The 24,546-nt window shown below is 44.1% G+C and overlaps 1 protein-coding gene across 2 annotated transcripts; it reads left to right on the top strand.

The window, feature by feature from the left end:
* Positions 1 to 242: 242 nt before the first annotated feature.
* On the top strand, positions 243 to 23,900 carry LOC108639017. 2 transcript variants are annotated; one of them, XM_018069067.1, is made up of 9 exons: positions 243 to 353; positions 2,449 to 3,302; positions 10,412 to 10,573; positions 13,086 to 13,272; positions 14,258 to 14,412; positions 15,632 to 15,658; positions 17,168 to 17,286; positions 21,082 to 21,201; positions 21,700 to 23,900. In XM_018069067.1, the coding sequence occupies exons 2-8, from the start codon at positions 2,496 to 2,498 to the stop codon at positions 21,176 to 21,178; spliced, it is 1,554 nt and encodes a 517-aa protein (XP_017924556.1). In that variant the 5' UTR covers positions 243 to 353; positions 2,449 to 2,495; the 3' UTR covers positions 21,179 to 21,201; positions 21,700 to 23,900. The 2 variants fall into 2 exon arrangements, with proteins under 2 accessions (XP_017924556.1, XP_029814453.1); XM_029958593.1 differs by having other exon boundaries at positions 252 to 353; positions 2,452 to 3,302.
* The last annotated feature ends 646 nt before the right edge of the window (positions 23,901 to 24,546 follow it).

Genomic DNA, 24,546 nt, shown 5'->3' on the forward strand with positions numbered 1-24,546 from the left:
GGCATCAAGGCAATCCTCACACAGAGAGTCAGAGATTTCGTCTCATCTTCTATTTTTTTTCTGCTGCAGCCAAACTTTTTGGTACACGTTGCAGTTTTTGTAGTCATAAAAGATATGAATTAAAGTGTCTGACATCTCCTTCTGTAAGTAGCAAGACTTCATTTTAACATGCTGCTTCCTGATTTCAGACAAAGAAATGTTTGTGTAGGCCAGAGCAAAACCAGTTAAGCAAGAAGAAAAAGGGGCAGATTGAAAGAAGTGAGAGAATCCAGTCAAAGCAAAGCATGGCATGATTAATAAGTGAAGGCAATCAGTCTGTGGGAAGGAACTACTATTGCATATAGTAATTCCTGGTAAGAGTGACACTTCTATGGTTTGTTCTTAAAAGTAAGTGGAGGAATGCAGCTGCTCTCCTCCTGACTCTCAGTGGTTTTGTTGGCCAGCTGGGGTGGTGATGCCATCAGAAGAGCCTGTAAGCCTTGTATTTTTTCATGCAGATACATGCTTTGCTTCTCACTGCCAAGAGATGTTTGCAGCTGAGCAGGTAGATCCTCTTCAAATCAGAAGTGACTCAGCTCCACCTCCTTCCAAGACCTGGCACTCAGCTCACTCTTACAGCTGGTGTTTTGCTGTGTGTGAAGCTGCAAACCAGCCATCCTATTCTTTGTCCTCAATTCAGGGTCCCTCATGCTTATCCAAAAATTAGAAGAATGACAACACAGCCCAGCACAGGCAGCTCCTGATGAACTTCCCTGGGCATTTCTGTGGGCAATGTCTTTTTCTTGTCCCTCACCACAGCAATGTACTGGTGTCGTATTGCTGAGGTCTGGCCCTGACTGTCCCAAATGTGACTCTTTGCACTGGAAAGATGTCTGTGAATCCTGCTAAGAGAGGCAGTGCAATTCTATATATGATAAACAAGATCTTATATAAGGTGTTGTAAGCACTGTGTGCCCAAGTGCCACAAAAAGCCCATCAGATGGGATTATTTATCACTCACTGCCCTTTATGAAAATCCAGTGTAAAATATTACATCTGTGGGTGTCTATGAACAGCAAAGGGCATGTTTCAGTGACATCCCAGGAAATTCAAAAGATCAAATAAAAGGAAATTTAAATACAGTAGAAAATGTCCATGTACTAGTTAGCTTGGCCTTAATGAGTAAAAGTCTGCCTTGTCTGTGTATATTGCAGAAAGCGAGCTGGAGGAGGGAAGGCTGGAAAATGGGTTATTTCTGAAACAGGGATTTTTCTGGGTTACTATGAAGGAGAGCTGCACAGTAGAACTTTCCCTGCTCCACACTGGTGGTGTGGATCCAAGGCACAGTTACATTGCTGGGAGCGAGTTTGTGAAGCTGCTGCTGGTTTGATTCAGGCAAAAAGAAAGGAAAGAGGAGGGGGGAATGATAGGAAATGAAGTAGGAAGTAAGATATCCAGAAAAGTGTATGCATTGTAGCCCTCTGAGGTGCTCTGGGTTAGGCACTAGTAAGGGAAAAGATACCAGAGAAACTGAAGTTTTGTACTGCAGTAATTCCTGGTTCCAAACCACAATCAGATGGATTTGGAACTGAGATTTGTAGTTTGCTAAAGGGTAGATGCAGAACTTTTCCACTGGCTCTCATACCATTGTGATCCAGAAGTCTGCACTATGAAATATTATATTAATAAAAAGCTGTAAGAAAACCTGGGGCAGATCTTCATCTCCTGAAGATCAGCTTTTCATCCAGAGACTGTTCTACCAGGTTACTGTGTAAAATAATTGTGATTTGAAAACAAGTCTTCTTTGTCTATGTGCAAAAAGCTCTTGAACAAAGCTGCCCCCATCTCCTTACTCTTTACAAATAGGTAGGAGTTCATTTAAAGAAATTACTTCATAGCTAAAACCATTCGGGGAGTTAAAAAGATTTACAGTGCCTCATTTGCTTTTCTTATCAGGACTTGCTTTTTGTCACCTGTATGTATGCAGAGAATACTGTAGAGATTACCAAACAGTTTGCAAATTGCTTATTGCAACCCCAAATTCACTTAAGCCTGTGGACAGATTTTGTTTTACTCTTTTTTCTGCTGGTTCAGAATACATTTAAATCAGAGAAAATATTTAGCCTTAAATTAATATCTATCATGCTGAAGGAACATGTACTTCTCTGCATCTATATGCAGGTAATCACTAAAAAGTCATCTGGCTACATGTGTTGTTTTCTACCTATCTACTAAATCAGAACTCTGTGTGCATTTGAGTCCCCCTAAAGGACTCTGGGGCTATGAAACACAACACTTTTGTTGTAGCAAAGCTTACAAGAAAACTTCATATAGCTCAAGAAAAACAAATTAGGGCTGTCCCCTTCTATCACCTTAGTATAGGCAGTTATACATTCCACATTCCTCAGGGGACGCATTAGACACTGAGTTTTGTTGCCTTCTGTGACCTTCTGCTTGTTTTCTTTTAAGCAGGTAAGAAGAGCCCACCTGCTGAGGACAAAGTTGTGCTAACACACATGAAGATATTGAGCAATGAAGGAATTCAAAACCCAGGGTTAATCCCAGAGGCTCCAGCTGACACAGCCTGCACAGAAGAGTCCCATCTTCCCGGCGCCAGCCTCCCACCAGACTGCTTGGAAAATCCAAATGCAGCAGCCGCACCGGCAGATCCAAACTGTGCAGATGGCCCGGCAAGCACTGACTACGTACCCACCCTGCCTGACCTCAGCGCCTTCGAGTCCAAGTGCCGGCTTCATAGGTTCTCCAAATTTGAATCTGAGGACTCAGGGGTTGAATTGCCAAGTGGGGCTAATTCTCCATCGACACCGACTGGCTCAGAGAAGAGCTTTGTGCTTCACAGCAGAGACTCATTTTGTGACTCGGGTGTGCTTAGCACCTCTTCTTCTCCAGAAATTGACCATCAGCTAATGAGAACATGTAAAGAACATGCCAGAAAAGTCAGCCTCCAAGATCCAGAGAGCAAAAACCAAGATGATTACTACAGCCAGGAGGCAGATGCTGTGCAGGGTCCTACAGCTTCCCTTGAAGACTTCAGCGTCCCTCAGGAAGAAAATCCTGATGAACATTTTGACCAGAGTGACAAGCAGTTTCCAGAAAAGGAACCTACCCCAGAGATGGACCTTTCCAGGGAAAGCACTCTTTCCACCCCAGGTCCCACAGAAGAGCCAAAGACAATTGCTGACAATTTCCCAGAGAATTTTGGCAGCGTGCAAGACCTTCAGGTCCATGAACATCCGCTGAAGAAGTACCCTACAAGTGACAGTCTGAATGAATACATGGATGAATGCTGTAGACTGAGTGAGGTAAGAAGCACCTAAACTGAATATTAGATCTAGGCCTGTCCAAACACCCCAGTCAGGGTTCAAGTCCTGTTTGTCATAAACTAGGACACATCTGAGTGAGTTTAGAATACCTCCCCCGAAACTGTTGTAAGCCATAAATAATGGTAATTGATTTTTAAGATGGCTTTTCATAGCAGTAAAATTCTGAAGTAATTTATAAATATCAGGTCTCGGTAAGAATGACAAATGGCTCTTAGAGATGTGATGTTTCAAAAAGCCTCAGAGTAGAGGATGGACTTGGTTCTGGTCTCAAAATGAAGATTGTGAACTTAGTCATCATCCCTGGGAACAGCTGGACTGCTGTTGGGACACTGAAATTTGGACAGAACTTGTCTAAGGGATATTTCATTTCTCTCCAGGCCTGTTGTGTCCTGTTGAGCCAGCTCTCCCAAATAATATATGAGCAGGGAGCTAATGCACAAATTCAGATCTTTGCAGGGCTGGAGCTGGAGATGCCATTTTAACTCACGAGCACAGCTGTGATGGACCAAACTGCAAAGACATAATTTCAGCAGGTTGTCCCATTCCATAGTTCCTCTATTCCCTATTGCTGAGGACACTGTGCCACTGATGGGAGAATAAAAAGCTCTTCTGTGCACCTTCTCCCATAGCAGATGCTGGCAGGCACTCACCCCAGTGCTTTGCCTGAAGGCTCATGCTGCTGAAGTGGTGACAGATCCCTGCCTTGTCTGCCCACTGCAGTGGATTCCAGGAACCAGCATCAAACCGTGCATAGTGGGGATTTCTTTTTAGGGCATTCATTGCAGTAATAGCGATGAATTGGAATGGGAGATGGGTGGGAGGAAGCCAAGTAGCAAGTGATGTGTGCTGTGCATACAATTTAACCATGACCTCTCTGCCCCAGTCATGAACTATCAGGCGCTGGACTTCCTCTCCAGCATGCCAAACCCTCTCAAGCAGCAAGAAAGGTCAGAGATGCCCCATCTCTGTTAACATTGCATATCAAGGCAGTACAAGCAACACACAATCCATCTGAGCAGTCTCTTCCTCCCCAGAGCTGTCTCACACATGGCAGAAGACAGATGTCTATTTCTCACAGATCCCAAACAGTCAGTGATCTGTTCGTTTGGCAGAGAGTTCAAGAAAGGATCAGAGCAGCAGAGTCTGACCATAAGGAGACTTCATAAAAAGTTACCTAAATTCTCTGTTGCACTCTGGAGGGTTTGCAGCCGGGTTGGTCTTGTCTGACAGCTCTGTGAAATTCTTTTAAATACTTTGTGAAATGGAGTCTCAGTTTCCCAAAGCAGAGCATTTAAATAAACACGAGAATAAATTAGAAAGAAGCTGAAGAGGAAATGAAGCTCTTGGTGGCTTATCTCCCCTCCTTTTTAATATCCTCACTGGCTGAGTGCTAAAGCTCTGTGCCCCAGAGCACTTTTCTGTCTTTGTTTTTTGAGCTGTATAAATACAGCTGTGACCTAGATGCTAAGGAAGTTTGCCCCTCTTCACAGAGCACCTCCAGGCTGCTGTATCTCAAGAGCAGCACTCTTCAAACTGCTGGGATGCCAGGTAGCACCCAGGCTGACTGGGACAAGAAATGCCCACCGGCTGCTGCACAGCCCTGTGGCTGGTGCTGCTCTGTGTGCCTCAGAGCATCAGGACAGCCTCTTGCAGCTGCAGAGCCTTCTGCCCTCACCAAATCTGCACAAGGCTGACCTGCCTTTACTGTCATATAACAGAGGTGGGACACAGTGAGACTTGCTCAGAAGCAATGTCCAGATGATCATCTCTCCGTGCAGCTGATGAATCCATCTTGGTTCATCCCAGCTGAGGCTCTGCTTCAGGCATACTCTGTGGTTTTCACATTTGCCTGTAACCTGTCCCAAGACACAACATGGTACTTAGAAGCCAATCTCTTCTATGGCCTGATGTCTTCTGAGGGACTCAGATACCTCTAGAAATGCAATCAGTGTTGTCTGAAAGAAAGCAGGCCAGTACAGGGTATGCCCGCCCTGCTTGGCAAGAACGTGGCAAACCAAATTGCTCCATCAAATCAATTCCTGCTGCAATAATGTTGATAGACATGCAAGAGTGCTTACACTGGCTTATATTTAATGCTAAGTGACAGCATTATTTAATTATAGGCGACAGCAACTTCCTCAGTTCTGTTGCTTGTTTTGGGAACAGAGCTTTTAAGTGAGAGGAGAACAGTTGAGTTTCCCTAGCCCAGCTGGCTGTGGCAATGCCAACAGCACTGCACTTACCAGCTCACCACAGCCCAGCAAGGATTCAGTCTCTGGATGAGGTTGCCCCTTGATGTCCTCCTGACCTCCCTCACAGCTGAGGCCACTTCCAAGAGAACAGGAAGGAAAATACTGAAAAAGACTGGAAATGACCGAATGTTTTGACCATTTGGATTCAGTTGGTGAACGGCTTTGGCTGAAAATATACATCAAATCATTTCAGTCCAGCATTTCTTAAACAAAACTTTCTGATCTTTTGTTTTGAACTATTGTTATTTTGAAATTTGCCTGCATTTGGAAAGATGAAAGAAAGTGGAAGCTGTCAAACAACAAGAGAAAGAACTTTGAAGCCTAAATAAAAGCATTTCCTTTTAATCAAAATTAAATGTTCAGGGTCAGTTTGAAGATACATAGCTTTTGATGCTTTTGCTTTACAAACATTTCCTCACACTTCATAAAGTTTACATTTAAAGCCAGCCCATATCCTAGACGAAGAGAGAGGGTGGGAACATTGTCATCATTAAATGAAAAAAACCCCATTATTCATGCAGTGCAATTTATCCTGGGCCAAAGCAGTCAAAGTGCTTCTTTACAGAGTGGTATGGTTCAAGGGAAGAATAGGGCAACCTGTGATGGTCATCCCCATAGCCTGTGCATGCTGCTCAGAGGAAATCAGAAGCTATCAGCAAGCACAGCCCCTCCTGGACAGCAGGGTGGAGCACTCAGAAATATACAGCACAATCCCTCTCTTTCCTGTTATTCACAAGGCTCCTGGTGCTGTCAGCTTTCAGTGACAAATGCTTCCCGCTCAACCTGTGGCGTCGTCGCTAATCAGTCGCTCCGAGTCCGTGATGGGAGGTTCATAATTCTGTTCCTTGGTGGCAGTCGGTGCAGTGGCTGTGCTGCCTCTGTACTGGCCATGCTAATGTGGCAAGAGCACGCAACAAGGGATTTATGGGAGGATGGAGCACAGTATAACTAAAAACTATCCACAAGAGAAAGTGAAGAGCATTGTGTGAAGTGCAGAAACCTAAGTCAATGCAAAATACATCAGTGAGCTCTTGTCTGAATGAAGAAAATCTTCCCCTGCAAGCTGCCCATCACCTTAAACTCCTGCTGCCAGGTCCAGCCCAGGACAGTTTTCCATTGAGCCCAACTGATGAAAAGCACACCACGTGTATCCAAGTAACAGATAATGGCTGAAATGAGGCAGGAAAAACTGCTGATTAGATGACCAGAAATGCAGATTTTGATTATAGATCAATTGGACAAGGGGCTTGAAAGCAACTGTCATTCTTGCAGCTCCTACTGAACTTCAAATCTTTGTAGTTCTCAGGTGCTGCAGTGAGCACAATGTTGCACAGAGACAAGAGAGACAGGCTTCCACCTCTGCAACTTGGGTAGCCTCAGAGGAAAAGTGATTTTACACTAGTCAAAATATTGCCTGGAGGGCTCTGGATTAGCCATAGTTCCCAGTGCAGATACTGATCCTGTATTTTTAAACTTCCTAAGAAATCTGTGGGCCAGCACAACTGTAATGGTTTATTGCCAGAGACACATGTACTGAGAAGCTGTCCCCAAAACTTACTCAGGTGAGCACTGACAAGGGCAGAGATCGCTTTTTAGTTACACAGGTGTAAAGTCAGTGTAGTGCACCTCAACTCTGCAGGGTCAAAATTGTAATGGAAGTAACTCAGCACAGCATAGCTGAGAGCCTTTGACTCCTTTTCTTCCAGATGAGGGTCTGGCTCAGTCTCATGTACCTAAAAGCAAAATCTGGCACCTACTTATACATTATATTATTACTTTCCTAGAGCAACTTCAACCATTTGATTCATAAATTGTGTCTGTCTGATCCTTCTCATCTTTACCTTGCAGAAAAGGAGGCAAGGTGGTTTTCCTTCTTCGTAGGTTTCATCAGCTCAAAAATGGGCATACAGCTTTTGTTCCAACACTACTCGATAATTCCCATGTGTGGAGTGGGAAAAATTTCGGTCTTGTTAGGTGAATATTTTGGGAAGCTTCAACTGGAAGGACAGAAAGTGGAAGAGACTCATCCTGGAAAATGTTTGCAGTTTTTCTATGGTTGCTTACTGTTCACTACTAGCATAAAACTGTCTCAGGTGCTGAAAGGAAAATATTTAGACCAGAATAGGACAGACCAGGTTCTATGCACTTGGTATCACCAGAAGATATCAAGGGCTGTTTAGGTATTTCTAGTCTATGGAAAAACAAAGTCCTTGAAGGGTTCCTAGAGAGGCCCTCTCTGTGCAATTGTTTTGGGGGAAACCAGCTACATTGCACAAATTTTCTGTATCAAACGCCTACCATATCTGAGCAATTCTGAGGCTAACAGGCTCTGTGGCAGGGCAAGCCGGGTGAAGCAACCCCCCCCCAAAAGTTTCTACTCTTGCATGCTGACCACTGAGGTGGCTGGCCCTGCAGGAATGTGCGGGCACAGGAGGCTCTGCCTGATTTTCCTCTTGCTCATTTGCACTTTCTGGGATCACTTCAATAAAATGCAGATAAATTTCCTATCAAATGGGCCAAACTGCCTGCCCTAGGCAGCCTCTGAAAACTGGCTGTTTCCTCTGTCTGGGGTCTTTAGCATATTGAGTCCAACCTTCAGTCTGGTTTAGGTCCTCTGCAGGAGTAGATCCACCTAAGACCTGGAGCAACTACTCTGCACCTTTTCCCTCTCATTTTCTGGGCACCTGAATTTACTCTCAAGAGTTAGAAGTTCTGTCTAACTTTTGCTAGAAGCCAGATTTTCTCCATGTCTGCCCCAAATACACCTTTTCTTTCCAGTGCCTTCAGCCCTAGACACAGAGCACTGGAAATCAGGGCCACCTTCTCTTTTCTTCACCCTGCCCGTTTTGCCCTACCAACCTAGCAGCTGCGGACATGAAGCAGGACCGTACAGCATTAAGTACAGGACAAACAAAAAGAGGGTCTCTAACTGAAAGAGGTCACAAATGCTTCATGCTTTTTCTGCAATCTAAGTTAGAACTAAATATTTTATATCATCCTCTTCTCCAAGACCTCCTCTGTCCCTTGCACCCTCCCCTTTTGTTTCCACAGATATAAGGAGTTAGATTTGGCTCAGTGTCTCCTTAAGGCAATACACGTGCCAACAGTCATGCAAAAGCAAACTGGCAGGAAGGGGAGTTGCTAGATGTGCAAAAAGAGGGTATAGTGTGGCAGAAAACTTATATTTTCAAGGCTAATGAGGAACATCTGACAACCCATTGGGACAGCATACAAAAAATTGCTATTCATTTCAGGACTGCTCAAAATGGCCAAATTTTCAGAAGCTGATACTCATGTACTTTCTGAAAATCATGCTTCTGAAGCTAGGCACCCCTGAATCCCTAGCTGCTTTCAGATATGTTTGTTATAGTGCTTTTGATTCAAGCTTTTCTCACCAGACACCACACAGGCTTTGGTCTCCCTTTGGGTCCTGGGGTTGTGCTCCTTCTCGCTGCACAGCCAGACTGAGTACTCACTTTCATGGCTGAGTAACTTTTGTCTTGCCATCACTTCTGCAGGCTCTGCCTGAGAGGAAACAAAAAATTGTGAATATGAATGGCTGGTTGGCTTGGAGTCAACAACCTCTGTCCCAACCTCAGACACAAAACCATCTGGATATAATAATACCTGTTTATAAATAAAGTTGTATCATCGTTTGTTTAAAAAGAAGTAAATCCTAATGTTGATTATTTTTGAACACACCATGAGCTTTCTGACATAATGAAAAGACAGGAAGAGTCCCAAGGCTGGCATTTCCCCAAAAATGTAGATTGTTGTGGGAAAGGAGACAGAGTAAGCTTCCTGCTTTTGTAGAGGGAACTTATTTTTTGAAGTAAGATAAACTTAGAGCACTGCTTTTGTAAAGATTGAGGCTTATTTTACTTACTGATATCACACGCACATCAGCAGGCAGCGCCAAGATGGAAGTGAGACTCTGCATGTGTTTGTTTGCATCACGTTCGACACAGCCTGCTCACGGCACAGGGGAGGACACTTGCTGTGCACAGGGAAGTCCTCGGACCAGAAATGGTGAGGTGCAGAGCAGGGGGCAGGGAAGCATCATTGCCTTTCCCCTGCCACAGGATTTCAGTCTCTGGCACTGCCTTCGGCTGAGCAGCAGTGAGACTCTGGCAGGTGAAGAGAGAGTGGTAGTAGAGATTATCCTACTACAGCCAGACAGCAAAGTTGATCCTGCAGACTTTCTTCGGGCATCTCTTAAAGACTGAGAAAACAGCAACAGGGATGTAAGTTGGCATCTGGTAAAGACCAGTGGAAAGATGTTCTTTCTCCTTGGCAGCTTAGTTCAGACACACATCTCTCTTAGAGACTCACCTGTGATGTACCAGTCGGAGTACCTCAGACAAAATGTACCCTCAGGTTGGCCACAATGCAGCAAATCAATGCAACCTGCAGATATGTGCCTTTGGGTAGGAGCCAAGCTCAGCCTCAGTACACATAAGCACGATTTACACTGAGGACTAAGTGAGCCATACTAGCCCAGCCATCTATACCATACAGTAGAATCATTTGTTTGTAAGGGTCCTGTGGGTACTAAAAGACAAAAATTAGCCTGAGAGGTGGAACTAGAAACAAGTTGTCATGAGGTTTTCCTCTGTGTCAGCCTATGATCAGTCAGAGGAGTCCCTCTGATGGTGGATATTGCTGAGTAATCCAGAAAAGAGCTCCAGCAAGCAACGCTGTAGCTCAAATCTGTCTATGACCAAAGCCCCTTGCAAGAGGAAGCACACATGACTGTAAGGAGTGTGTAGGTCTCTTAGCTGCTAGTAAGAATTGCTCTGTTTTTACTCCATGGTCCAAGATGCATTGTCTTTGCAGGTGAACCAAGGTAACAGCAAAGCCCTGGGATCTGGTCTGGGATACCTAGAACACATTTGCCAACTGATTGAAAAGATTGGGCAGCTGCAGGAGCACAACCTGCGTCTCCAAAAACAAGTGTGCAGCTTGCAGAAAGAGCAGAAGATGTGCCAGTTAAAAGAGGTAAGCAGACACAATAGTATCTTCCATTAAATTAGTCATGGCCCAGATGGAAAGTTCTGTGTGAGGGAAGATGCTAATTTACCAGATCCATCACCCACCTGGGCTGGGTACTTTGGTCTTCAGGGAACTCTTGACCACCACAATGGGCTTAGTTTCCCGAGCATGGGCTTGGGTTTCTCTTCCTGTTCAGTTTTGCTTCCCAGATGTGCTTGCTTCTGTTGAGTTAAAAAGCACCCCTCTCACCTCATGCGATGGCCAGCTCTTAAGTCATTAGCTTTTACTTCTCTACAGTTGTAAACTTCCCAGGAACACATCTCCTCTCCTCAGTGCTATCAAAATGAAATCTGCAGACCTCCTTAGCAATTGTGTTTTGAATTAAGAGATATTTCTTCCTTCAAATGTCAAAATCCCAGAATTTCTCTCAAAATGACACAATGGGAAAGAGAAGTAGTGGTGCTACTACCCAACTCCATGTTTTCTTTCCCTTCTTGTGCTTCTGAGCTGCCAGATGAAGAATCTCTGACACAAAACATCTCAGTGTTCCCATTTGTTATTTTTATCAGCAAGAGCTAGCTGGGAAATTTGACTGAAATTTGCAAATCATTTCAGTGTCCACCTAAACAGCATTTTTTTGCCCCCGCATATTTTGTTCAGCTCTACCCCACCTCTACTTCTCAGTTCTTTTTCTTCAGCCACCACACAAGGTTTCCAGCTTTCTTCCTCCCCTGCTTTTCTATTTATTTTATCACTCCCCAAAGGAACAGAAGGGGTTTGTCACACTCAACTATTTCTTCCCAGCTGTGCTGTGGCAAGTCTTTTATTCTCCCAATAGCGTCATTCTTCCCCTGGTGCTGCTCTCCCACCTGCTGGGACTGGATCTGCAGTAGGTGACTGACTCCTCCTCAGAGCCAAAGCCAAGTTCTGAGTCAGGTTGCAGAGCAAAGTAGCTTGTAATTTCCACGTACCCATCTCATGCTCAGAGGAATGCAGCCTCCTACATAGAGCCTGGGAATTGTTAACACATTTCCTGGAGCTTTACAATTGTGAGTCATTGCTCAAAGTAACTCTTCCAAGCTGCAAACTCATCTGGTGTATATGCCCCCTCCCCAGCTCCCACTGAAATGAAAGGCACCGTGCTTTCATTTAAATATTTGAAACCTTGATCTTTTTGGTACTCTTCAAGATCTCTCAGCAGTGCCTTTGAAGATGCATTTGTCCCATACTGTTCAGTGGGGAACTGAATCCCCAGTTGTAACATTCAGCACTTGCAGTGTGCTCTACAAAACTGGATGCTCTCCCAGCTGTCTCTGTGGTGCCTGCATCTCCTATATTTGAGCAGCTCTCTGCCATTTTGTTCTTTAGTCATAGCCCCTCTGTGTAGAAGAAGAACACTACTACCCCATTTGCCATGAGACGTGAAGATTGCTGTCCACATCATATTTTTGGAGGGATTCCAAAGGCTCCTTTACAAACCATGTTTACTCTTCATGAGCATGGAAAGGTTTCCATGTCCCAGACATGGCTCAGGGAGACACAACCCCCAAAGCAGAGATTGGTTAGTGTGGTATTAAGAGCTGGTCATGAGGATTGTAGGTAACCAGTGCTCCCAATGCTGTTCTTGAGAATGATGTACAGACATCACCACAGAGACTGATGACACTTCGATCCTGGGACACAAAGGGAACAGTGTTGCTCCCCATCCTTTGCTTTACAAGGAAATCTATAATACCATGGGCCAAACCCAGCATCTTTCATCAGATTTTCAAAGCACCTCCCAAAGGTATAAGTAACGCAAAGTGCCATGCTGTTGTGACAACATACCCAGATGAGAAGTGACATTGAAACTGTCAATTGCTTGTCTCCAGAGGAGCTAAACTGGTGTTGGCCTGTCCTGGTTCCAAAACCAATAAACAGTCTGGTTCCTTTTCTGCTTCAGCTGGATAAAACTTTTCTTGCTTCCTGCCCTACTAAATTCTTGTGCAACATGGTCATACAGGGTAGAAAATCTTTCTGCCCCACAAGCTACAGCAGAAGTACACTGGCTGAAATACCACATACAGTCAATCTGACTGGTAACATGCAAGAGAACTGTGGCATCCCACCAACAAAAATACAAGATATTGTTGTCTGTGCATGTTCCAAAACAAATAACATTATCTTGAAATTTGAGTCATTGTTATAATGGATCTGTTTATTTACACTAATGCCTTAGCTGTGCAGCTCTGTGTTTAGACACTTGTATTCAGTTCTTCCTAGGAAACAAACCAAAAAGATGCTTAGTATCAGGCAATTTAAGTTAAATGCTAATGAATCCATGAAAACTCTGTATTACCAACTCCAGGCTTCTCAGCCTTTTAGAAAATTAAGTAATTTGTCTGGGTTCGGGTGGGTCTCAGGACAAGGATCCATCCCTAGGCTGGAATGATTGCATTTGTCTGTGCTATCACGCTGCCCAGTTACCTTAGGCTGTTGCAGCCTGAAAGCCTGCATACTTTCTTTTTGTCTGGTATAGGAATACCTTCTGCAGCATTGCTCCTGTGGAGCTGCCAGCATCTTCCTCAGCTCACATCAAGACATTAAAACAATGTTTGCTGGGAGGAGCAGACCTCACAGCCTCTTGGTTCAGACTGGAAACCCATCTGATCTTTCCATCATCCCAGAAATAGGAGCGAACACTGAAAAGCTGAGCAGCTGCAATGGTGAGTTCAGATATGTCTAACCTGCCCTCCTGTTTGCCACCACTTGGTCAAATAAGCTGACCAGCCACTTTCTTCTCCCTAGAAAAGACAGATGGGGACAGAGCAAGGTGTTAGTAGAACTAAACCTTAGCTGGAAATCCAAGAGAAGCAATTTAAAGTGCTTTGTCTATACCTAGGATTTTAACACTGGCTGCTTCACTTGTGCGAATCAGAGCTTTTTGCTCTGCAGCTGTGGCTAGAAAGATCAGGATAAATGCATTATAAAATGGGTCTTTCTTTTGGAAACTTAGCATGCCCAAATGGGCCCATCAGTGGAGCCCCTCTGTGTGGCTTTAAAATCTTCCCAGGCAAGGTAGGATTTGATCTAAGATGGAAAGCCTTAAGCCTGTTGTTAGTCTTCTACCCTCTCAAGTAGGCACAGAACACATTCCTGGAGGATGACTTGTTCTATAGACCAAGTGGAAATAAGCCCCAGCTGCAAAGCTTGGATCAGAGACCAACTTTTCCAGAAGGCTGAGAAAGACTGGGCTCAGCCACCTGATGATAAAGCCAGATGAAAAGTCTGGATCCAATGTTAGATGTCAACCAACTCACTAAGTGAGGCTAACGAGTTTATTTCAAACCTTGGACTTCAGCCTGTCTCTAATACCCAGTGAAACCCAGAACCTCAGCACACCTCCTAGGAGGACTGAGTCAGGGTATAACTGGCCTTAGGGATCTCTAGTGCTGAGGCTCAAAATTATCCTTTCCTGGCACTTTCAGAGCAGGCTTGGAAGGAAAATAAGATCATGAAGAAACCCTTAGAAAGTACTGACATGGTCAGGCACTTTATTGGAGCATTAACCTTTTCTCCACTGCAGTGTGGCATGAAGACACACGTAGTCTCATCCCATCGGGAGTCGTAACTTGCTGGAAGCATTGCCCAGATGCCATCCTAGCAGGACACTGCTAAGAAAAGTGAGCAAGTCTTTGCATTTTATTGCAGGATGCGAGAGAGACTCAGAATCAGGAAAGAGCCAGTTGATGGTGGGGCTCAGGAAGTCATCAAACAACAGGAACAACAAGGAGAATGAGTTCAGAGAAGCTGGCAGTATGGCTGAGGGACAGGCTTTTCTGTCAAAGGACCCTTCAGTAGGAAAGGTGAGTGATAAGCTTGAAGGCAGACCCTGAGTGGGATCTATGGGAGAAGCAGAGAGAAGTTCTGCTCAGGCAGTTGAGTGTGGGGTACCCGGGGAACAAACCAACTCTGTCTGCTATCAAGCAGGGCTGGGGCAGTGAGGGCCAGGGTGGTCTGTGTCCCTCTACTCCCAGATTTAAATGAAGGACTGTCTTTATGCCAAGAAAGGCACAAATGGGTCACTGGTGCAGGGGAGGGGAACACTGCAGAGCGCAGCATGGGTTTTAGCCCTCACCAACTCCAAACAGCTCAGTGTGTAGACTCTGTCATAAGTATCTTCACTACTGATGTTAGTGAGATTAAACCAAGCATTCATGACCACATAAAAAAATTTTAGTGGATCAATCTTTAGCTGGCCACACTTACTACTAGACTAGCAGTATATCAATGTAATTAGCTCCAGTCCCCAAAGCATATCTTAGGGAATCCATGGCTCTGAAGTCCAAGGGAGCCAGGATGAGTGCTTTCCTCTCCCTTTCTTTCCCACTGTTTGTGGCTGCCTCAGCACTTTCATGTTCCGGTGGGGATCAGAAGTGCTGAAATGCCAGCACAGAGACTCTAATCAGAATATTCCCAGCCCAACAGGAAAGAGGAAGGAGTAGGTCTCTCATGGGAAAGACCTTCTCATGAAATTTCCACCCTGAAGTTGTAAATAGGTCACAAACACTTCGATGAACTTCAGAAATCAAATTAAGGCTGAATTCTGAAAGATGCTCCATATTCTGGCTTGTGTCCAGCCAGTTTCCAGAGTATTTTAAGCACATGGAAAGTCCTGATGACTTCACAGGACTGGAGAACAAGATCCATGCTCTTTAAACTGAATCCTCGTGCTCTTTTGTTACATCACACCTTAGTATTGTCACTTAGATTTTGTAACCTGAACATGAAATGCCCCATTTATTCCTACTGTATTGGAATTCTGTCTGCTACACTCATCCTAAGGGTACTAGGTACTATAGACATGAACTGGCAGTCTAAATACAAAAGACAGATGAGAGGTGGTAAAAGAAAGAAGGGATTATCACACATGTGAGAGACTGAACAGTAAAGAGATAAAGGACTTGACCAAGGCTATGGGTATATGCCAGGGCAGAGCTGAGAACAAAGCCTAGTCTTTTGCCAACAATGGGAGATGGTCTCACTGGCTTGTTATTTATCAATGTATTTGCCTTTTGTTTTTAGGGTCTGGATGTCAGCAAGAACATCTCGGTACGTACTGTCTTTGCAGAATATTTTTAACTCGTGCCTGCATTATCAGGGACCAAGCTTCTGTACTGCACAGCATTGTACACGAACAAAAGAGGTTTGTTGGCTCACGAAGTTTACTGTCAAAGTAACAGACACACAAGTATTATGACTTACCCGTGTGGCCCCTTGTTCTGCCACCCCCACTGCAGACGACAGCCCTCAGGAGCAGGCAACTGCTCAGGCTTTCTGCGGTATCAGCTGTGCTTGCTTTTCTGAGACAACACCAGCACAACGAGGGACTAACTGCCGAGGCCTCCAAAACCCTGTTACAGCACACATTAATCCTAGTAGTAAACACAAAGGTTTGCTATTTCCATGAGTAAACAGTCTCGCTTACAGGCAATTAACTCAATAGTGCAGAATCTTGTGTTGCAGTTCTCAGCTGAGCCTGTGACCTCATCTGAAGTTTTGAACCGAAAACTTTGTAGAGCCCCAAGAAGTTACTGCAGTAGGCACTGCTGGGGCTGGTACGTGTGGCTGGGCAGCTGCCAGGTTGTGCTCTCAAAGTGGCCACAACTCTTGTAGTAATGGCTCTGCAGGTGGCACAGTGGGCAGGAACCTTGGGACAGGGCAGAACAATGCTCCAACCGTGATAATGGTTTGAGAACTTTGGTGAAATGGGAATCGTTTCTACCCATTATGCTAGTTCTGGGGCATGATCATTTTTGTTCTGTTCCCAAAGTTTTCCAGCCATCACTTTAGGAAATATAAAACAATATAGAAAAAGAACATTAAAATTTTTGATGCTTAGCTCCTTTTAGTTCAGGAGTCCAGATGACCTCAGCCTGGAGAGAATAAACATTAGGGATGGCCTCCTGAGACTCCCTGACCTCCTGATAATCTCTATTAGCATTTCAAATGTAAGAGCCCAATAGCTGTGGCTTGCAGACGTGACAGGGAAAAAAAGCCTTGATCTCTTCTAATTCATGGTCCACAAAAGTCACCACCTTGAAAAGGGCTGATAACAGTGCACCTGGCCTAATAGAAAGGATAAGAGAGTCAAACTACTTTTTTGGGTTTTGCTGTAAAGGCCCCCTGGGCGCATGTGAGTAGATAGGAAACCAAACGGATCTTTTCCTTTAGTACAGTATAACAATAGGGTAAAACTGCCCTTAGGCAGCTACTTAGCACTCACCACTGAGGTGCCCTCACTCTCTGAACCCTGAAGTCAGATAGAACAGCAGCGTCCTAGACAGGGAAACGTTACCAAACAAAATACAAAAAAAGGATGGTGTTACTCACAGTTCTTCCATCCTGTCTCCTTGTTTCCTGTATAGGTACAGGCTGGCCACTAGGTATCATTGCACAGTGTTAAAAATTCTTTTGTGGGACCTGACCCCTATCTGTCTGAAAGAAGTTGCCCTCTTCCCACCACCCTGGAGTACCCCAAAGTATCATATGTTGGCCAGATGAGGTCTGCCAGCAACTTGCCACTGGTCTTTCAAGTTGTGGTTTCTTTTTGCTCCCTAGGGTGAGAGCCATGCTTGGGGGAGAATGAAAGATCTTATGAGAAAGACACGGTTGAGAAATCAGAACAAGCTGGGACTGACCTCTGCTGCTCTGAAGAGGTCCTGCCCACAGTTGTACAGGTGAGGCAATGCTATGGGAGATTTTCACTTAGCGTTGGGAGGAGGCGATAGAAGATTTACCTCTGGTTGTTGATGCCTGGAGAAGACCACTCCTTACCTTCTCTCCATTGCATATGCTGGTCGTGGCCAGTAGTGCCATTTGCTTCCTTAGTGCCCAGATGCTCTAAGATCCCAACTTGATGTTACCTGTGTAAGAATAATGGAAATATTAGGGTCCCTAAAAGATGGTGCTTGCCCCCCAGCAGGACAAGGGGATGATGACAATTAGCCAGAACCACTCTGTAGTCTAATTACTTGTCTTTCTGCTTCCTCCTAAGCATTACAGTCAAGGTTAATGCTCTCCTTTGTCCACTTCCCCACCTTTCATCCAGTGAACAGTAACAAATATGGCACCTGATGTGTGATGGGATGGGACAGTCAGGATCAGCGGGATGGTTTCCTGTCAGAGGAAGGGAGATGAAGTTTACTGAGCATATGCTCATGAGTGGGACCTGCTTGTTGCTGTAGATGAATATTTGGGTCAAGCACGAGGTCTTATTTCTATTAAGGGTTCCATGCTGGTCCCTTAGACAAGCTTGTCTACCAGGCTAGTTACAGGCTGGCCTCTGAGCTATACTGTGTGGTGCATGTCTATCTGACAGTGCTGCCAGCTACCCCTTGTACAGATATTCCCAGTGTGCTTGCCAAGTTCTCCCAGCTAGTCTGATGAATTTGGAGTGTTTGTGTATATAATCAGGTAACAGGAAGAGCCTGGGTATCTTACTCACCAAAGCAGGAGCATTACATGGAGCTGTGCACCTCCCTGTATGTTTTTTCAGCTGAGGTCTCAGTAACCTTGAGCAGAACAGCTCAAATGTGCTTAAGCCCTCCTCAGGTTTTAGAGGGGGTGATGGTAGGGAAACAGCAGTTGTTTAAGCACTCAGGAATGTCCTATTGTTCCCCTTAAGACAGCCTGTACCTACCTTACAAAATACATAAGGGAACTGAGAATCTTGTAATTACAGCTCAAAAAAACCCCTCTGTAGTTCATGGAGTGACTTTTCCAGCTGGGAAAAGCTTGGTTGGGGCCCAAGCACACGTAACAGGCGAACTTCCTCCTATTGTTTGGGAAACTGAAAGAAACACAAAGCAGAAAGAGATCAAACAGTTCCATCTAAAATAGATGGTGAACCAGCTGGGGAAAAAATACAAACTCCTGTGAACCTTTCCTCTAAACCTCAATAGAATCAGGACTTTATTTGGGTTTCAGAAAAGTTCTGTCTCTTTAACCTCCTGCTTGGCTCTTTCCCTGCAGCACAGAGGCCAGTGCCAGTGCTTTCTGCATGAGAATTGAAGGCTAGATCTTCAGGTGCCTAAACTGATATACTTCCAAAAAAGGGCCAGCCCAATAGCTCCTAACAGAAATTCTAGCTCCCTAGAAATTTCCATGACAACTATGGCTGTCATGGAAATGCTATACAGTGAGATGCCAAATGGACAATTTTTTACCTGGTTGTAACTGGGCAGCCCCAGACATCTTGTACACTGATTTTCCCAGGCTGCTTTCTATAGCTGATGAATGGCCTTTTCTTTCACTAACTTTCTTCTCGTGTATATCTACATGGACCCCTTGGCTCTATTTATGCCCCTTTATCTGCCTCCATTTCCTTATTCCCTAGCCCTATCTGTATTTGATCTTGTTCTTTTTACCCCAAACCCAGCAATAACAATGTACTGACACTGACCTGGAAAATTTGGGCACCTTGCTCATGTGGCATTTGGATATGCAGTTGCCTTCAGGCTCCCGTGAAATAAAAAGTTAGGCTTAATGGATCAATGACAAACCAGATCAATGACAGGCTGGCAAATGCTGCTGGACAGAAAGACAGACTCTTTGTAAAGCGAGAAAGTCTCACTCATCTGTAGCTCTTGGCAAAGCAAACCTCGAAGGCCTAATACTCTCAGCATTTAAAACCACTGTCTTTGTTATAATTTATGAAACATGTTTGTCCTGGCTCCTAGTCCTGTTTATACGTGCAGGCATATGGAGCTGGCTGGCTTTTGCTTACCCGGGCTTCCTTGGGCTCCAGGTCTCAAACTGGAACAGGCTGGATCTCAGTGCCCTATATTAACACAGCTCCCAAGGAAGAAGAGTTTGTTGCTTTTGACACCCAGTCCCACTTGAGTCATTTGGGCAATTAGAGAAAGTCTCTTTGTTTTTGTTTTTGTAACTAGGTCAAAGCAAATCCCCTTTTATGCTCCCACTCTGTGTATGATGAATGATCTGCTCCAGGGCAGTTGTTTTGTTTTTCTTTTCTGTCTCCTTTTTTTCTTTTTGTTTTAAACATCCACAAAAGAATTCTCATAGTAGAGAGAGAACTTGGTTCTTTTAGAAGGAGAGAGGGGGGCCTGCCAAGGTAAACATACTGGCACAGGACTCAGTGGTTTGTCATACATTGTTCTAAACAGGCTCAGGTTTTCATTTCATTTTCTTTTTCCTGCTAGTACATTTATTCCTGCAAAGCAACATCTATTTTGTGCAAAGGGGCAGAACAGGCTGATGACTGACTTGAGCATGGTGTTATGAACTTAGGCAGCACATGGACCCAGCTTTCCAGGACAGGACCTAATGTGAGCAGCTTTGAGCAATCCCCTCCTGACATTCCGGTGCAGACATACCCACCTGGCTCTCTATGGGAGCTATAGCTTTAATGCAGCTGCATGGGCATGAGCTAGCCTCAAATACAGTATTTTTCATGGTAAAGATAATAGTTTCAGTTTGAAGCCACCAAAAGCTTGCTGCTGTATGACACCTACTTTGTGGTTAGGGCAAAGTCATTAAGGAATGACAAGCGTAGCTCTTATATTACAAACCCCTATCTTCAGTACTGTACAGCAAAGGTTGAAAAGGTCCCTAGAACCTCAGACCCAGGTCTGAACACTGCTTTTCACTTGGGAAATTACTACTAAGGGAGATCCCTGTGCTCAGGGTTGAGAAACAGAAAAAGAATTAAAGAACATCATCAGTGCAAAAGTTTGACCATCCCACTGTAAAAGAACTAAGAGCTGAACAAACAAGAAAACATGCAACATTTAGATAAAAACCAAAATAGTAGTTGACAACAAAAAGAGTCTGCATCACATCAGTCAGGACTTTCAGTTGAAAATTTTTCAAATCAAATATTTGAAGTAAATAGCCATTTATTTTCTGTAAATAACTTTCAAATACTGCTTAAAAAAACCCCAAACTAGAGCTTTTCTTTCTTAAACAGAAGCTATTTTAAAAAATGTTTAGAAGGTATTCTAAAAGGACATAAGTCCTGGAGGCCTAAGCTAAGTAATTTCAACCAAACAGGATATATTATACTTATTTCAATCATGTGTAATAAATAATGAACAAAAAAATAGGCTGGAGACAGTCCACAGCAGCTAGCTTAGTGTTGCTCTTCAAAACACTTAATTTCCTATTTACTACTTCAGGCCAGAATTTTTAACTTCACTGTGACATTGAACCATGAGTCTGTGGCCCGGCTGCCAGCTAGGCAGAAAATACTGGTTGCTCTCAACAAAATGATGTTTGTGTCCATCCATTAGTGTGACTCCATGCCAAGTGCTGCATTTTGTGGCTCTCTCTTTTTTTGCACGCTGCCACAAATATTTGGACAGCATCTGTTTTGGAATTTCAGACTGGAGAAGGGGAAGCTGCTTTGGGTATAGCTTGGATGTTGGGTACATGTGCACAGCATATTAACGTTAGAAACACAGCCATGCGTTCTGACCTCTGTCAAATTCAGTTGTATTTTTCGATTTGTTAAGGCCAGATATTATGTCTTCGGAGCTGAAGAAAACTGAGAGGAACTCCATGATCATTCTGGGACAAAACACAAAGCATGAAAACATGTGGCCTTTCTGATAACACGAGTCAAATGGAACAAGGTAAAGCAGCATGTGTTTCCTTGTGGGTTGGGGGACATTTTTGCCTCTTCTCAGCACAGAAATGAGGTAGTCCTGTTCCTTCTTCCAGACACAGTCCAGCATGCAAAGACAGCAACAGGTCTGATTTTTGAAGTTCAGATTATATGGGTTTACACCTGCTGATGACTGGCCCATATATCTTCATTTTTATAGTCCTCCAGTTTTTGGTTTGTTGTTTTTTTTTATTTTAACCCACAATTTAAAGGTAACTGTAGTCATACAGACTACATCACACAGCCTTTTTACAAAAAATAAAAAACAGCACCAAATTCATTTACCTACAGTCAGTCAAAAGACTCCCAAATAATAAGCCAACCTTGGGAAAGAGACAATCTGTCCCTAATAAAGACTAAATGAGAACCAGCCTCTGTTTCATCTGCCACCTTCCCAACTCAGCCTACAGGTCAAATGCAGAAAAACTCTCCCTAATCTCACATTCACTGTATGTTTCTGTTTCAGAAAGGCAACATGAAAACACCAAAGGACACAAAACCAAGAACTCCAGGGTTACTTTGTGCAATCTGCATCCTACAGTTGTCAACAGAGCAACTCTGATTTGAGCATCGAAAGGGAAAGAGGGAAGGGGGAGGTTGAGAAGGGCCTGTGGGCAGAGGCATCCTCAGCTATGTATGGCTTCGCTCCTGAACTTGAAGTGTATTTACAAAAGTCATGGATGAAAATTGCTATTAGCATCATAACAACATAACCAACAGAGACTTTTAAGACTCAGAAATTCTTCCTCCAGTCTGGGTTAGGAACAGAACTACCTGAAACACTGAAGCTTTTAAACTGTCATTGCTTTCTGGGGACCTTCTCCAGCTGAAATAAACGTAAGCTTTATGGGACACAGCATCATCTAAAGGAGTGCCAGGGACTCCTTGCCCAGTGCAGAAGTGGCTGTTGAAAGAAGAACCTCCTCTTTCTGGGGGTCTGAGTTGCAGTCTCTGCTTGTCCCCAGCACAGCTCCTCCCTTCAGAGCAGCATATGGCCAGCTGTGCCTTTTTGCTGGAATCCAATAGGTAAACCAAGTGTGTAAAGCTGAAGTCATTCCTTAATCCAGGACTAGCTTCCCATCCTGTGAGCCTACTCCTTCTGCAGAGGCCCCCAGACTCCAGTACTACCCTACACAGAAGCTGGCATTGTGCATGCTCATTGTAGAGACCAGAGTGAGAGGTAATGCAGGAATCAGCCTTTCCAGAGACTGCAGGGCACACCCAGGGCAATGCCTCTGCTTCACTGGGCAGCCCAACTCTTGTGCTATCAGTCTTTTAATTTTTCTTTCCTTTTTTTTTTTTTGGCGGCAGGGGGAGGGGCAAGGTGGGACAGCAGGCTTGAATTCCTACTTTTAAGTTACATTTAAGTCCTCTGTCTGTGCAGGTGAGAGCCTGAGGCTGTAGGTGGAGCAGTCATGCTGCTGTGTGGCTCAGCCAGCAGTCTCTGATGGGAAAAGGTGAGAAGGAGAGCAGAGCTGCAAGGCAGTTATTCAAATACATCCTTTATAAACTGCTGCTCTTTTGGGATACATTAAGAACTGTATAACAGTACGAGTGTATTTGGTGGCTGCCTTATTGCCACGTGTTTGCTGATTCCAGACTCAAGGAACAGACAGTGCATGCTTCTGAAAGTCCCATGGTTGCAGTGGTCTCTGAGCACTAGCTTTCATTGGTACTAGCAAAATAATTAATGCACATGGAGTAAAGATTTAAGTAAACTAAACTTGCCACTTGATAAAGCATCATTCTACCCCATAAATTAAAATCTAATTAGAAGTTAAGCAACTGGTGTTTAAAAATCTCTCCCCAACCCAAACTTGCCTGAGAACCAAGATTTAAGAAGCTTCAGCAGACAAGGTCTCTCGGTAACAAATGCTTCACCGTTGCTCATCCAGATCAGTTGGAGCCCTTGGAGTCCTCCAAACCAGAGCAGGATCTTTTCTGGAATTCAGAGCAGCTCAGCCATGCTCTCCAAGGGCAGCTGTGGTTTGTAGGGATGAGTGAAGGCAATAGCCCACGCCTAGTGCTCGAAGTACTCAGAAGGGTTGCTACTGTTGTTACTTAGCACCTCAAAAAAAACCCCACAAACAAACACAAAAACCCCAAACAAAATAACCAAAGCCCAATTAAAAAGAAGAAGGTCTGTGCTGACTCAAAGTTAGCACCCTAAAGTAGGTGCTGTGTTTCATGTTTAAGTTGTAGCTGCTGCTGCTGCAGGACTTGGTTATTCACTGTGTATCTTGCTAGCTTCATCCAAAGCTAGAAAGATTTATTACTTGATTATTCTGTGAATAATCTGTATATCTCCATACATACAGGGAACAAAAATCCTGCATTAACATACACCCTCCATTATCTCTCCAGCTTTACAGAGACTGTAACAAATGTGAATCAGTGCAAACTGAATTTAATGTGTTTTAAGACGTAGCATCATGAACTGGTATTTCTACCACCATCTCCATTCATGTTATAAGTTTGTTGGTTTGGATTTTTTTAAACTCAGATGAGCTAGCACTCTTTTTTTATTACAGCATTATATTAAATATATTCATGTATTTTCAGAAATAAATGTATTTATAATGTGTAACATACTGTATAGTTCTCTACTCCAGGATGCATTGTAATGCAAGCATAAGAAATTTAATAAAAGCATCACTATTATGATAATTGTCCTCAGATTTTATTAAAGAACACCTGGCTTATAGTATAGCAACTACCACACCTTTAGGGTTTCAGGTGAGCATAGTTGGTCGGGAAAAGAATTGTTACCTCCAAGCTTCTAAAGAACTTTTAACTCTGGCAAAGAAACAAGTTTACCCTTTTGAAGCAGGTGCTGTTCTTAAAGATCTAGATGGCAAAGAGAGCCTTTGGAAAATTCAGATACAGCAAAGTGTAGGTGTTAACTTTGAGCAGCCCTGTATTAGGTGCTGTTGCTGGGCTTTGCTTCCAAAGCCCCAGAGCAGGCAGCCACAGACAGGCAGCACACACTCCACTTCCAAGGAGAACAAGTGAAGGCACTAGGGACAAAGTGTGCTGATGCTCAGCACCAGGGTTTCTTTCCGTAAATCTGGGTTCAGCACTGCACAACAGCCTCAACTGACAGATGGCCTCAGGACTGCTTTTCCTCAGCTCCTTCATTCCCAGCCAGTAGCACCCTCCTGGACAGAGCAGCTTTCCTTCACCCGCAGAAGTCTAAGCCACTGTCTACGGCACCTCACACCACCTTTAGTTCAATAGCACAACCAGGTGGTACAGAGTGAAGCTAAAGAGGGTGATGACACAAGAAGTCACATACAGGTAAGCAAAAGTCAAT

The sequence above is a fragment of the Manacus vitellinus genome, unplaced genomic scaffold, assembly GCF_001715985.3.
Source record: "Manacus vitellinus isolate BGI_N305 unplaced genomic scaffold, ASM171598v3 scaffold_15_pilon, whole genome shotgun sequence".
NCBI classification, from domain to species: Eukaryota; Metazoa; Chordata; class Aves; order Passeriformes; family Pipridae; genus Manacus; species Manacus vitellinus.